This window comes from Stegostoma tigrinum, chromosome 29 (assembly GCF_030684315.1).
Source record: "Stegostoma tigrinum isolate sSteTig4 chromosome 29, sSteTig4.hap1, whole genome shotgun sequence".
Taxonomy (NCBI): Eukaryota; Metazoa; Chordata; class Chondrichthyes; order Orectolobiformes; family Stegostomatidae; genus Stegostoma; species Stegostoma tigrinum.
Window position 1 is genome coordinate 19144592 of NC_081382.1, and position 14578 is coordinate 19159169.

Genomic DNA, 14578 nt, shown 5'->3' on the forward strand with positions numbered 1-14578 from the left:
TTGCTTGTAGAATTGGTCAATATAATGTTCCACTAGTTTTGTCAATCTCCATGAGCAGCTGCTTCAATACAAAATAACTCTACAGTCACTGGTTGGTAAATTAGCAAGTCTTCAACAGACCCAGTTCAGGGCAAGAAGGTCCATGTTATTGAGAGGTAATTTATAGTTTTTGGGTACTACAATCTCATTTTCAGGACCAGTTTTCATTCTTACTAACTATTGTAATCCGAAAACCTCCAGTATTTCAGTTGACATAATAGACACACACAGAATCAGAATTAGAAAAACCCATCAATAGTCTAAATTATCAACACACCATTACATTATAAGGTTGTAACACATGAGAAAGGCAATAAATTCCTAGACCTCATGGTATGTAAATTGGCAGAGGACAATTGGCATAAGTTAGTGACACTTCTTTGTAGATAAAACCCATCATCCTAAATACACTGCCACAGGCTGGTGAGATCACAACCAATGAATTCCTACTGTGTGTACACAAAACTGGATTTTTTTTTAAGAGATAGGAAGAACCGCAGATGCTGGAGGCAGAGATACCAATATGGAGTTGGAGAAACTCAGCAGGCTAGGAAGCATCAGAGCAGCAGGAAAGTTGACATTTCAGATCGGGTCTCTTCTTCAGAAAAAGGGTCTGAAGAAGGGTCCTGACCCAAAACGTCAATTTTCCTGCTCCTCCAATGCTGCCCAGCCTGCTGTGTTCCTCCAGCTCCACACTGTACTATCTCAGGATTTTTTTTAGGTAGTTGCTACCCTGTTTACTACATCTCAGATCCCAAAGGCAGGTTTTAACAACTGACTCTGTTTTTGCAATAGCATCCCTTTTTTCCACAAGTAGTAGCTCACAATCATTCACATGCTTGAGATAAGCTAAAAATTCTACATTCATTTTCGAAGCATTCATTACCTCAGTGACTTCGTTTTCCTTGCTCCCAGGTAGTTGAGTATTCCAGGAATGTAGGCTCATCTTCTGCCTTTCCTCTACAGTCTCCTTCTTCTCTCCCTGTTGCACTTGAAGCCTGACCCTCCTTTCTCTCCTCCACTTCCAGTCCCCAAGCCTAGGCCCCGTACTCAGCCATCCGTGAGGCCTAGATCCACACTGACAGCAGCCATTTACATTCTCCATCCATAAACCCTCCGGGACCCGCTCCACTACCTCGACAAATAAACTCAATCAAGTTAGTTAACAAATGCAGGCTGACTTCTTAATTAATCCACAGTTGTCCAAATGATTTTTCATTTTGTCCTCAATTTATGGCCAAACTAAGAAAAAAATAAAAGGTTAAACCAATTGGTTCGGTCTCTTATGCTGAAGTGAAAGTATCCATACCTCTGAGCTGCTCCAAGTGGTCCACACTAAAATTCCTACCTGCTCCTAAGATATAGCACAGCTGAATAAATGTATTAAAAATATCTACAATTGAGTAACAAAAGCAACCTTTCGAAGAGCCTCTTGTGGAGTTTCAGGGATAGGGTAGGGGGTGGGTCTGGATGGGATGCTGTTCAGAGGGTCAGTGCAGAATGGCCTGCTGTCTCATACTTTTGGGATTCTATGAGTCTATGGTACAGTAGTACCATACTTCTAACCCGTAAGGTCTAAGTTCAAATCCCATCTGTATCAAAACGTCTGCATAGGTTGATGAGAAACTGATTGGACTGCGTATTTTTTGGGTTAAACACATATATCAAATATATCACATATTTCTCAAAACTCGCTAACACCTGGAATGTTAAATGTCACAACAGGTTTAAAATAAAAAAAACACAATAGTTCAGTTCTCTCTGTGCCCTCATTTTCTGCACTAAAATAGGGGTGGCATGGTGGCTCACTGGTTTGCACTGCTGTCTCACAGCACCAGGGGCTCCAGTTCAATTCCACCTTCAGGCAATTATCTGCATGGAGTTTGCGCATTCTCCCAAAATTTGTGTGGATTTCCCCTGGGTGCTCCAAATTGCTCCCACCATCTGAAGATGTGTAGATTAGATGGATTAGTCATGCTAAACCGCCTGTAGGGTCCAGGGATATGTGGCTTACCTATTGGAAATGGAGGGTTATTAGGACAGTGTGCGGGTGGGGGGCGGGGCGGTCTTGGTGGGATGATCTTCAGTGGGCCAATGTGAACTGAATGGGCTGCTTCCATACTGTCAGGATTCAATGAATTGTGGAAAATGACTTTCCGTTCTAAAATTCATTATATCCCCACTTAATTGACAGCAGATAATGCAAGATCTCATGTAGACTAAAAAGCTTTCTGTAACGATGCTGATTGGAAATGTAAAAGTACACAGACTCATAACAAATATTATCAAAATCAGCATCCTACTCATAGTCACTGCTATTTCATAAATGTTCAGATTCAAGATAGAAATCACAGACAATCTGGGGTTATCATTATAACTTTAATTTTGAAGTTAGAATACTGAAATTTTGGTCAATTGGGGCTTTCTTCACAAGAGCAGGAAAAATAAGAGCAAAGGTGATCAAGGTGTTCACAATTGTGAGAGCTCTAAACAAAATGGAGAAACTTTTTCCCAATAAATAGTGCTAATCTCCAGCCTCTGGCACAAGAATGAAGGAAAACACTGTGAGATATGTTTTATGCTGAAGTGTGCTAGGACATGGATATTCTCCTGGACAGAGTGATAACAGCAGAATCCATAATAGCTTCTAAGGAAAACTAGATAAATAATTGACAAGTAACATTTCAAAAACGTGCAGCAAGTCCCAGAAAATTGGGCGAAATGGATAGATTCTTCCCAACTCTTAAATAATGTGGGCACAAGTGAGTCAGTTGGTGAAATATGGTAAGAATAGAAAAATGAGGTTCATGTATTGAGCAAATGCTTGATCTTCCACACAAAGTTTTAATGACAGCATGTCCAAAACTAGTGGGCATTGTTTAAGGTGAAAGGGGAAAGATTTAAGAGGGACCTAAGGGACAACGTTTTCATGCAGAAGGTGGTACACGTATGGAATGAGCTGCCAGACGAAGTGGTGGAGGCTGGTACAATTACAACATTTGAAAGGCATCTGGATGTGTATATGAATTGGAAGGATTTAGAGCGATATGGGTCAAATGTTGGCTAATGGGACTAGATTTATTTAGGATACCTGGTCGGCATGGACGAGGGTCTGCTTCCATGCTCTGCATCTCTATGACTCTATAAGAATCTCTGTAATGAGTGGCAAATGGCTTATTTACTTGTATTAACATGATTATTATTAAAATCTCACCTCATTTATATGTAATTTGCTGTTTTCCCAGGTAGCTGGGAAAAGTTAGATGGTGATCATTTCTGACATTAAAATCTAATTGGTATCTGATAGTTCCAGCTTGATCAGAGCTTGCTCCTATGGGTATCCATCTTCCCAAAACCTCAGGGCATGCTCCATGGGCAGCAACTGCCTGCTTCCTCCATCCACTGAGGGTTGGCATTGGCAAAGCGCCAGCCATCCCACAACACCAGAACACATTTGGGACTCAGTTATGATACAGTTCAGTGTTTCATTATTGCACATGGGGGGGTCACTGACACCTTACATTGCAATATTGCTGTCAGGCTGCTTTGTATCCAAGGAGAGGCACTACTCTTATAAAGAACATAAGAAACAGGTGCAGGTGTAGACCTTCAGCCCCTCAACTTCACCATGTCAATCAATAGGATCATGGCTGATCTTGTCTAGACCTCAACTCTTCTTTCATGGTGGCTCCTCAAAGTGTTCAGTTCCCTGGTTTTTCAAAAATCTACCTACCTTCTCTTTAAACACTTCCAGTGATCAAGCCTCCAAATCTCTCTGGACAGAGAATTCCAGACATTTACTACCCTCTTGGACAATAAATTCCTTCACACTCAGTTTTAGATGAATGTCCCTTATTCTGTAACTCTGTTCCCTAATTCAAGATTCTTCCACTAGTTGAAATATCTGCCTCAACTTTTACTCTATCAAGCCCCCTCAGAATCTTTCAGGTTTCGTCAGATTGCCCATGTCCAAAGATGTGCAGGTTAGGTGGATTGGCCATACTAAATTGCCCAGTGTCCAGGGATGTGTAGTTTAGGTGGATTAGCCACATGATATGCAGGGTTACAGCAATAGGCTAGGAGGTGGGTCTGGGTGTGTTACTGTTCAAAGGATCCATGTGGACTCAATGGGCCGAATAGCCTGCTTCCACACTGCAGGAATTCTATGAAAATAGGCAATTGGGGTTGGGGAGGTGGGTGTTGGTTCCTTATTTCCAGGAAAAATAGTAATGTCCTATTTGAACAGAGGGCAGGAAGGGTTTGGTGTTTGGGGAGATGGGGTGGGTGAGACCCATTGAGGAAAGATGCTGGGTGTAACAGTTGTGGCTTCTGAGTGTTTTTGTGTTGTGGGTGAAATGGCAGAATTAATATGAATGCGATGTAGTAGAGGAAAAAAGTGGCACTTTGTGGAGCACAGAAGATCATTAACCTTCTTGTTTCTCTGCTGCTAGTTCCTCCAGACCATGGACACTGCATTGAACCAAGTGGTTACTTCAGAACAGGTTGGCAGTGTTTGAGATAGTTCACAACGGAACTTAAATAATGTGCTTGTAGCATGTACTCCAGAAGATCACAGCACCATCAAGTTTTTTTTGCTGCTTCTGTGTGCAGGGTAAGGAAAATAACTCCGTAGAGGCATGCTGCATATGTTAATGAAGTGAGCCTTGGACAATGGTGTAGGAAAACGTATTAAAGCTCAATGGAAATGAATGTCGATCTTTATTTCAGAGGGACTGGAGTATAAAAATAAGTAAATATTGTGAAAACTATACAAGTCATTATTCAGATAATATTTACGATAGTGTGAACAGTTTTTGTCCTCTTATTCAAGGAAAGATATACTTGCATTGGAGGCAGTATGGAGAAGGTTCACTACACTGATCACGGGCCTGGATGGATTTTCTTATGAGAGGTTGAGTAGTTTAGGCCTTTGCTTGTTGGTGTTTAGAAGAATCAGAGGTAACCTTGTTGAAACATAAGATTCTCATCAGGCTTGACAGGGTGTGTGCTGATACATTGTTTTCCTTGTGGAAGAGTCTCAGACAAAAGGGCATCTCAGAATAAGTGGCTGCCTAGTTAGGTCTAAGATTAGTGGAATTTCTTCTCTCAAAAGGATAGTGAAGATGTGGAATTCTTTACCGCAAAGGGATGTTGAAGCTGGGTCATTTGTATATTCAAGTCCGAGATAGATAGATTTTTACTCAGTAAGAGAACACAGGGTATGGGGAAAAGATCAGAAAATAAAGTTGAGTATTATCAGTAGGTCAAATGGTTTACTTCTGCTTCTTATGGTCTGTCATCTCAAAGGGATGTAAAAGGTCCTATGTCAATGTTGAAGAGGAGAAGGACAATTACCTCTTATGTCCTGGCTTGGTAGTGTGCTGTACACAAATTGGCTTTCACATTTCCTATAACAATGACTGCAATTCTGAAGTAGCTGTACAATGCTTTGGAACTTCTGGAAGTCATGAAAAATGCTATTGAAATGCAAAGCCTTTCTGTTATGAATTAAAGTTTGGACACCTTTATTATATTTAATCTGGACAAGAATATATTAAACAGACTGTAGAGAAAAAGACATTAAAAATACATAAAAGTACAACAAGCAAAAGAGATTCCAGAAGATCAATTTATTCTAATATAAAAATCATCCCTTACAGGATAAAAACATGGTAGAAAAGCACAGGTAGCCAAATAGTACTAATTAACAACACATTTATGACAAAATTTATAATAAATATTTAAAAAAATATTTTTTCCAGGATCAGTTAACATTCTTTATTGCTTGTGTTCATTATTAAAAAGAAATACTTATTTGATTTTGTAACTAACTCATTCACATTTCAGGATGATTTTACAAAACAGGTAGATTCATAGTGACTTACTGAGATAAAAATTAACTGCAATAAAACAAGACTTAGAAGTTGTTTAAAAGGACAGAATAGCAGCTTTACCTGAAGAGGTTGGATTTCAAACAAACTTTACAAAAAATGCAATGCACTGTTTTTACACTGCATTCTGTATACAAACTAAAGAAGCAACATCAACTTTTGAAAAATAGTATGTGCTTGTAAAAATGCTTTCTTAAACAATAAGTGTCTACAAAGTCCATGACAAGTGTAGCCCTGAACCATAACTGACTCAATCTAGTTGTTCTTTAATTTAGAACACTAATGTGTTCAATCTTAGGGAAGGATGGAAAGAGTACTCCCAATATTTCTTGCAAAGTTCTTATTGACTTCAAAAAGGAGTTGGACCAGTCTTTCTTTGTGGCAGAGTAGAAGGCAAGTGTCTTTATGGATAACATTTGGTCCACATGAACTCCTGGACTAGTTTTAACAGCTGAAGGGGTTGGAGAAAAATAATTTGCATCTTTTAGTGGCCTATTCTACCTGTTCTGATGTGTGGTGCAAGCTCAATGGATCAACTGTTTGTTTCTTACTTTCTGTCAGTTCTACATGTTTGGATAAAAACTACTTCCTCTAAGTAAAATCTATACTTGATAGTGGTTCATTCAATTTGCATTAGGACTATTGCTAGCTACGATAGACTTTAAAACACCATTCAATGCTGTAAATGAACAATTAACTATTCTATTTGCTAAAAGTAACTGGAATGCATGCATAAAATGAATAATACTCCATTCACAATGTATGTCGCAGGCTTCCATTCTGATGAACATAATGTTCAATAATGCTCTTATGTGCGGTCTGTTTGACAGTAAACAGTGTGAAACTGAAGTGAACGAGATTTAAACATATTATATAGAATCTAGAAGAGCCTCTGTTCATCTGGCCCCATCCAATGGCATCTCCTGCAATTTTGCTGGTTATGCTTGACAAAATTTAAAATCAGCAGACAGAATTTCTGAAATGCTTCGAAAAGTGCAATTCCAAATATGATAGCTTAGTCTATGATACCCCCGATCTGATTTTGGGGTTTCAAACTGACATTAATCCTTAAACTCCCAAAGAACTACATTCCTTTCATAGACTTCATGAATATAAAAGGCGAGTCAAAGGGAAGTTAACATATGAATCCAGTAATTTTATAACATGTTGTTAACACCTAAAAATACAATAAAATTGCAACAACCAAATGAGATTCCTCAAAACTGCCCAGCATTCCGAATGGTAACAGGAAACATGCAAGTAGTTATATCCTTAAAGTTAAAACACGCTCCACTTTTGAACAGTGCCTGTGAACATTCATTCATAACTTCAAGACATCTTAAAACACACAAGTATTCAATTTTGAAAAAAAAGTCTTTATAAAAGACAAATTCTCTCAACTGGCTTGTGCAAAGTCCAGAGGCATTCCTCTTTAGAAGTGGTTAGTAAGTTACTCAAAATAAAGAAGTTGTCAAAGAACATCACATGTTTCTCAGGCAATCTGTCAGCCATTAAGTCTATTTTGCTCTTTTTATGAACCAATTCAAATGCTTTAAAAGACAACATTGGAATAACTTGTTGCTTAAAATTTCATTCAATTCATGTACCTTTTCCTCCATATTACTGTTCAAACACACTTAAAAGCTCTAAATGAAGGGTCTGGCTAGGGTATTTCCATTGTGCCATTGGGTGGCATGGTAGGTCAGTGGTTAGCGTTGCTGCTTCACAGCACCAGGGACCTGGGTTCAATACCAACCTTGGGCGACTGTCAAAATGGAGTTTGTACATTCTCCCTGGGCTGCCCAGATTTCCTCTGAGTACTCTGGTTTCCTCCCACAGTCCAAAGATGGGCACGTTAGGTGGATTGGCCATGCTAAATTGCCCTGTCATGTGCAGGCTAAGTAGATTGGCTAGCTGGATTGAGTGAGATGCTCTTTGGAGGGTTGGTGTGGACTCGATGAGTTGAATGGCTTGCTTCCACACTGGAGAGATTCCACAGTCATTACAGTGGGAATGGTAACATAGTGGTTACTTTATGAGATTAAGAAATCCAGAGATGTGAATTCAAATCCCACAATGACAGCTATAGATTCTGTTAATTAAATAAATCTGATCTTAACAAGCTAGTGGTAGCTATGTAACTACCAGAGTGTTGTTAAAAACACATCTGAATCACTGATCAAGTAATTAGGGAAATAATCTATCATTTTACCAGCTCCTACATATTAGGTATATCAGACCCCATCAATATGACTGACCCTTAACTGCCCTCTGAAATGACTTAGAATGCCACCCACAGCTTTCACAATGGTAGCCTACCACCATCTTTTCAAGGACAATTAGGAATAAGTAAAGTATATGCTCCTTCTAAATGCACAACAACCCAGAAATTTCTGCATTGGCTGCACCCAAGTTGGTCCCTTGAAGGTAACACGTATTTCTACACAAAAAGTGAAAACAGCAAAGTAACTGGGGATGTGTTAATGGACAGAAGTGCTAGCTTTGTCAGTAATGCCTTCATCCAGTGAATAGCAACAGAGAGATTCTTCCCATAACCATTCTGTGGAGTGCATGCAGCAGACAATAGCATGAAAATCAAATTTATGAAGTCTGATATAATGATAGAGCCCATGTAATATTTCGCAAATTTATAATAAACCACAGCTAATGGTGTTAAGTCGTCTCTGACATACAAACCTGCAGGCTCTTAAGCAAGATTGAGAAAGGGAATTGCCTGAGAAGCAATGATTTTAAACCTTTGAATGTGCATTAAGAGACACAGAATCTGAATGCAAAGATTCAGAATCTTCAGACTGAAACATAACATCTGAAAATGCACAAAAACTTCACCTTCGATAATCATCTCTAATATGGTAAAAACTGGATCCAAAATTAAGCTTGTATTACTTGTTTGCTTGGAAAATTGCGTAAACCTGTCTGGATTTTCCAATCTCCACAGAAGTGGTTTTAACTTGTACGATGGTCAAATGTTGATTTTGATTCAATTCAGATTATGTGCTCATTTCCATCGGAACTAAATTTAATTTCCCTTAGTGGTCCTATCTGTGAGACAGATTTACAACACACAGAAAACCCTAACTTAATTAAACAGTAATAAATAATAGCCAAACCAAATTGGATTCAGTACAGTCAGATGCTGTTGATACAATATTGATTCTTGATTGCAGAGGGTTGATATCCATTGCCAGGCTATCAATCCTTAAACATACTTTATCCAGTAAATCAGAAAATTCAAAACATTGGCAAGAAATCATTTGATTAGCAATCACACACTCAGGACTGAATGGTTTATATTTCATCCTGTAACCACCCCCCTCCAATCCTTTCAATTTAAATTATAAAATTAAATTGAACAAAAATAGACTGATTATTGAAAATAGATGAGGCTAGCATGGAATTAAGATTGTTATTTTGGATGCAGCATGTTATCCTGAGATTAATAACTAAAAGAACATTTCAGAGTTGGGTAACATATCCAACCAGCTAACAGAGTGTGTAAGACCTTGTTAATAGGAAAAGTACAGTGCTATGATACAAGCTATTGCATCAGTGCATGTTTATTTCTAAGGTCACTAAAAACCATAGTAGTTTAGTACCAGAGTTCCTCCAGAATATTTACATGGCACTTGAGGTAAAAAGACTGCGAACTACATAAGTTAAAACAACAAATTTTTGAACAACCCTACAATATGTACAAGATAATAACGTTTATGTTGTCCCACTTGTGCATCAGGTTTCATTTTAGGATCATAAATTTCTCAGTGTGAGCACAGATACTTCTCTCTTGCTGTTAATGGATTTTATCTAATGTAACAACCCAAATACATGTAGAAGATCATTCACACCTTATTTCAGACACAAGTAACTCATTTGGCCAGTCTGAAACAACACAGACTGGCAGGTGATCTTGATTTGAAGTAATGGAAATCTTGCCACTTGACAGCGAGTCACAACGGGCAGAGAATTAAACAGCCTGCTATCTTTTACAGCTATGACATAGATATTTAACTATGGGACAATGCAAACAAATGGCATGAATAAAAATATTGATTTGGAAAATAATCCACAATGACAAGACTCACAAGTTACACTTTGTGAATTGCCCTCATTTCCTCTTGGTGATTCTCCATCTGTATAACGTAACACCTTCCATTTCTGTGAATCTAAGCAATAGAATTCTGAGTACTATTTAGCAATATTTGGTTGGTGACTCTTAAAGGCTACACTTTCTCCACGTTGTTTGAATGAAATCAGTGAGTTTGCAATGTGACTGATGCACAGTGAACATTACGTTCACTCCTTTCTGTGCCCTTTGTAATGTACCTACGTCATTTCCCAGGATCCATGAGTCATTTGTTTGTGAGCCAGCTGCTTGAGGTCAGCTTTCAACACGTACCATCATAAGGTGGCAAGCCGAAGGGAACTGTGTGCAGAAATAATTCACACGCTGGCTTGTCAAACACAAAGTAGTGCGTCAACAAATGCATGTATGTGATGCCCTTAAGGTAAATTACAAGAGTATTTAAATGATACAGGAATATCTCAAACAAAACACAATACTCTGACGTCAGTGACTTAATAACTGGTGACATTCTTGGATGGCTTTGGCCTTGTAGAGGTCTGATGAGAGTGACCTCACCATTTTCTTTGTGGTCCTTTTTATGGTCCTGGCTGCACTGATGGCCTGGTCTAGAGAGCAATTGAGATCCGACAGCTTTGGGAAGAAAAAACACACATGAAAAGGTTACATACTTGAGATTCCTCAACAAAATCCATCTGCATTTTCTCTTCTGGTAACAGGTGAGTTCTTTTCAAATTGGGTGCTCTGCTCTGAGTCGCAAATTAAAGTGTTTGGGTACACTGCAGGGCCAGGTATTGGGAGGTTAGGAATGAGAGACAAACACTAACTTTTGAAAATGAGGCCCACATCCCATTAAAGAGCAAATTTGAAAGATAACCTTTCAGAATGACCAAGAGTTTCCTGGGCTCCAGTACTTTTTCCCCAACCACCAGCTCCAATGATTTGGGTGATGTGTGACTTAAACATCCTGTGATATCACTGGCTGTTGGTTAGAGTGGCCTCTGGCTCGGTGACAGAAACAGAAATCACTGGAGAAACTCAGCGGCAATGGTGAAGACAAATCAGAGTCGACATTTCAGTTCCGATGACTCTTCTTCAGGACTAAGTTTAGCTAGGTCAAGGTTGGTATATATGCCAAAGATGTCTGGGGGAGGGGGTGGCAGTGAAAGGGGTAAACACTAGGTGGAGATGGAGCCCAGGGAGACAGAAAAACAGTTGGGCAGACAAAGGAATGGGTAAAGATCAATCTGGGACAATGAATAGCTGCTGATGGGATCTGTTAGTAGTTGACAAAAAGTTGTTTGTAGTCGCAGCCCATGTGATGACAAGGCTTGGTGGTGGTGTGCAGCAATGGGGACAGTGGTGTTAAGGACAGTGTAGAAAGTGCTTAGTCGCTAAAATTATTGAATGTGATATTGATTCCAGAAGGCTCAGGGTCCCTAAGCAGAAAATGAGATGCTGTTCTTCTAGTTCTCGCTGAACTTCACTGGAGCACTTCAGCAAGCCTGAGACGGAGATATTGGCCAAGTTGAAATGGCAGGCAAACAGAAGCTCAGGATCATTTGTGTGGACAGATCAACTTCTCCCAAGTCCTTACCCCAATTCCCACGCACACCAGGCCTTGTCATCACATAGACCGCTACCACAGTCAACCCATTGTCAGCTATTAAAGGTCCCCATTAGCAACTTCTGATTTTCTCTGGCAGACCTTTACCCATTCCTTTTCTGCCTACCTGCTGTTCTCTTTGTCTGGGCTCCATCTCTAACAATCGTTTACTCCTTCCCCCTCGCCACACTTTTTCTCTAGCAAATATACCAACCTTTTCCAAGCTGAAATCAATTCTGGACCCAAAATGTTATAACTTTGCTTTCTCTCCACAGATGCTGCCAGACCTGCTGAGTTTCACTAGAAATTTCCATTTTTGTTTCTGATATCTACCATCTGCAGTTCTTTGATTTGTTTCTTCAGATTGGTGATATTATCTGACTGTTTCCTCAAACAGCTGTGGTCACATGGACTGCAGCTGGAGAGTCAGCAGTGGAACAAATCGGTTCTAATTTTAGAAAGGAGGAAGAGAAGGAGATTACAGAATGGGGTTCTGAATGGGGAATGGCATTCCAGAGTGGGGAATAAGGCTAATTTGAGTACTGGTAAATTAGGAACTGAGGGATGGAATGGGGCCTTACACAGAATCATAGAATCCCTACAGTGTGGAAACAGGCCCTTCGGCCCAGAAAGTCCACACCAACCATCAGACACATTTCCCCTCCTTCTCCATTTCTGTTTCTTTTCCTGAACATGAATGACCCATAGCTCTTGGATATTCTCACCTAACCTTTATAAGATAAATACAACAACACAGATTGTGTGGGGTTGGCTGGAATACTGGTCTGCGATGCAGAGTGATGCCAACAAAGTGGGTTCAATTCCTGCATGCCTTGAGGTTACCACAAAGGCCTCTCCCCTATATCTCCCCTCACCTGAGGCATGGTGACCCTCAGTTTAAGGCACTGCCAACTCCCGTTCTCTCTCTCTCTCTAATGAGCGAGCAGCCCTATGGTCTGGTAAGACTATGGCGGCTTTACCCTTCTGTAGAAGGTATGTGATTAGGCATCACATGGTCAGAATGTCACGTGAACAATAGTTGGTAATCATATGTCAGAAAATGCACAAAAACTTCACCTTCGATAATCATCTCTAATATTGTAAAAACTGGATCCAAAATTAAGCTTGCATTACTTGTTTGCTTGGAACTTGTGTAAATCTGTCTGGATTTTCCAATCTCCACAGAAGTGGTTTTAACTTGTATGATGGTCAAATGTTGATTTTGATTCATTTCAGATTATGTGCTCATTTCCATAAGAACTAAATTTAATTTCCCTTAGTGGTCCAATCTGTGAGTCAGATTTACAACATACAGAAAACATTGCTCACTAAGTTTAGCCTCTTGTAGTACATTTTACCACCACCTTCCAAAATGCCAGTGTTAATTTCAGCTGTACTTTAAAAAATGTACAGGATGTTGTGTTTTTGATGAGGTCAGCCAGCTGGACCTCAAAATACGAGTTCCCTGATTGAGGCTGTTAATCTGGTCCAACCAGGGAGCCTTGGCTGACGTTAAAGAGTGAATGTCAGGGACGCTGGGTCCTCTGAATGCCCAACGCAGTGCTATTGTTAAGGGCTGTGCATTTGTAAAGAAAGGGTGATTGGTAATGGGATGTCTACCTCCGACGAGTTATTTCACAGGTCTAGAAAGTCAGAGGTATTACTAATTTTCAGCATTAATGATTCACCCTGATTGGCATTTCAAAAAGAGAGAAGTTAGAGAACCAGGGAATGCAAACATTCTTCTTACCACAAATGCTTCACCATTAAAGGAGGAAATGTCATCTGTTGTTGAGGGTCGCTGACGGTAGCTTTTTGATCTCTTTCGTGCAGAGGTTGGGGTTGACTCTCTCACTTTGTATTTGGGTGAATAGTAGAAGCGTGACTGTACTGGTGATACGTATGTGCAGGCCGGTGAAGAATAACTATTCAAATAATCCAAGGTAACATATCAGAGGCTGAGCAAATGCACTAAAACAATTAGCATCACCACCAACTTGTAATTCCTTTTGTATTGAGTTAGCGTTACCATAGATATTCCTCTGGGGCAAGTTTGACTAGTGGGAGAAGGGTGGAGGGAAAGTCAGCACAAGATTGTTTTGCGACTCTGACCCATGTCCCTGGATCGAGGCTATTCACAATGAACCATGGGCCAGTTTTTATACAACAAACAGGATTTACATCAGCAAGAGGAAGGCCGTTACTGGCTGCCAAATCAGGAATATTGCTGTAGGCATGACAAAGAAAGAAAGCAGACAATAAAGGCAGCAGAAAGAACTCCAATATGACTTGAGGGCAGATTCAGATAGGCTAAAGTGAGACCATCCATTTGGGCCTGAGGCAAGGGAGAAATAGACAATGTTGTGCCTCCCATTTGACAGGGGCCTTCAACAAAAGCCTCCACGGGTGCCCCAAAATTCACTGTCAAGTGATTTCTGAACATGTTGCAAAGTGGTAAATATCAAGCCAATTCCTAGGGTCCATCAGCCCTGGTGGATTTCATGAAGTAGTGATTTCATCTCTAGGAACGGCCAAGCAAAACCTTTTGCAGGTCTGGTAGGGGGCAATGGATAAACATCCAGCTGTATGGAAATTAACATGAGCTTAGCAGCTTGGAAAATGTTACCGATAGATCAAACAGATTTTGACATGATTAGCAAAAAAATAAAAATGAACAAAAAGAATGATGACAGTCCTAAGATGTCCTTTAGGAGCGTCCTACAAAATGGCAGTGTGAAACTTCTAGCCCTCAGATCCACAGAAATGAAGTTTGGTTTTGTAATACTCACTAAGCTTGTGAAGAATAAGGCACATAGTGAGCTGTTGGAATGTAGCTGAACATCGGCGGAGGCTCAACAATATGGACACTGTGCTGCTTCCTGGCCTTATGGCTCCTTCCTGCACTTTTGGGGAGCTCCTCTTTAGCAGCTGCCAATATCA

At 40.0% G+C, this 14578-nt stretch overlaps 1 protein-coding gene across 5 annotated transcripts in view; it reads right to left on the reverse strand.

Annotated features, from left to right (window-relative positions):
• Nucleotides 1-5717: 5717 nt before the first annotated feature.
• Nucleotides 5718-14578, reverse strand: part of akna (AT-hook transcription factor) — a 152439-nt gene continuing 143578 nt past the window's right edge. For all 5 annotated transcript variants that reach the window (XM_048558752.2, XM_059638127.1, XM_059638125.1 and 2 more), the window contains 3 exons: nt 14428-14566; nt 13389-13563; nt 5718-10665 (listed from right to left, as the gene is read on the reverse strand). In XM_048558752.2, coding sequence (XP_048414709.1) covers nt 10519-10665; nt 13389-13563; nt 14428-14566 — 461 coding nt within the window. In that variant the 3' untranslated portion in view covers nt 5718-10518. The remainder of the gene's footprint in view (nt 10666-13388; nt 13564-14427; nt 14567-14578) is intronic.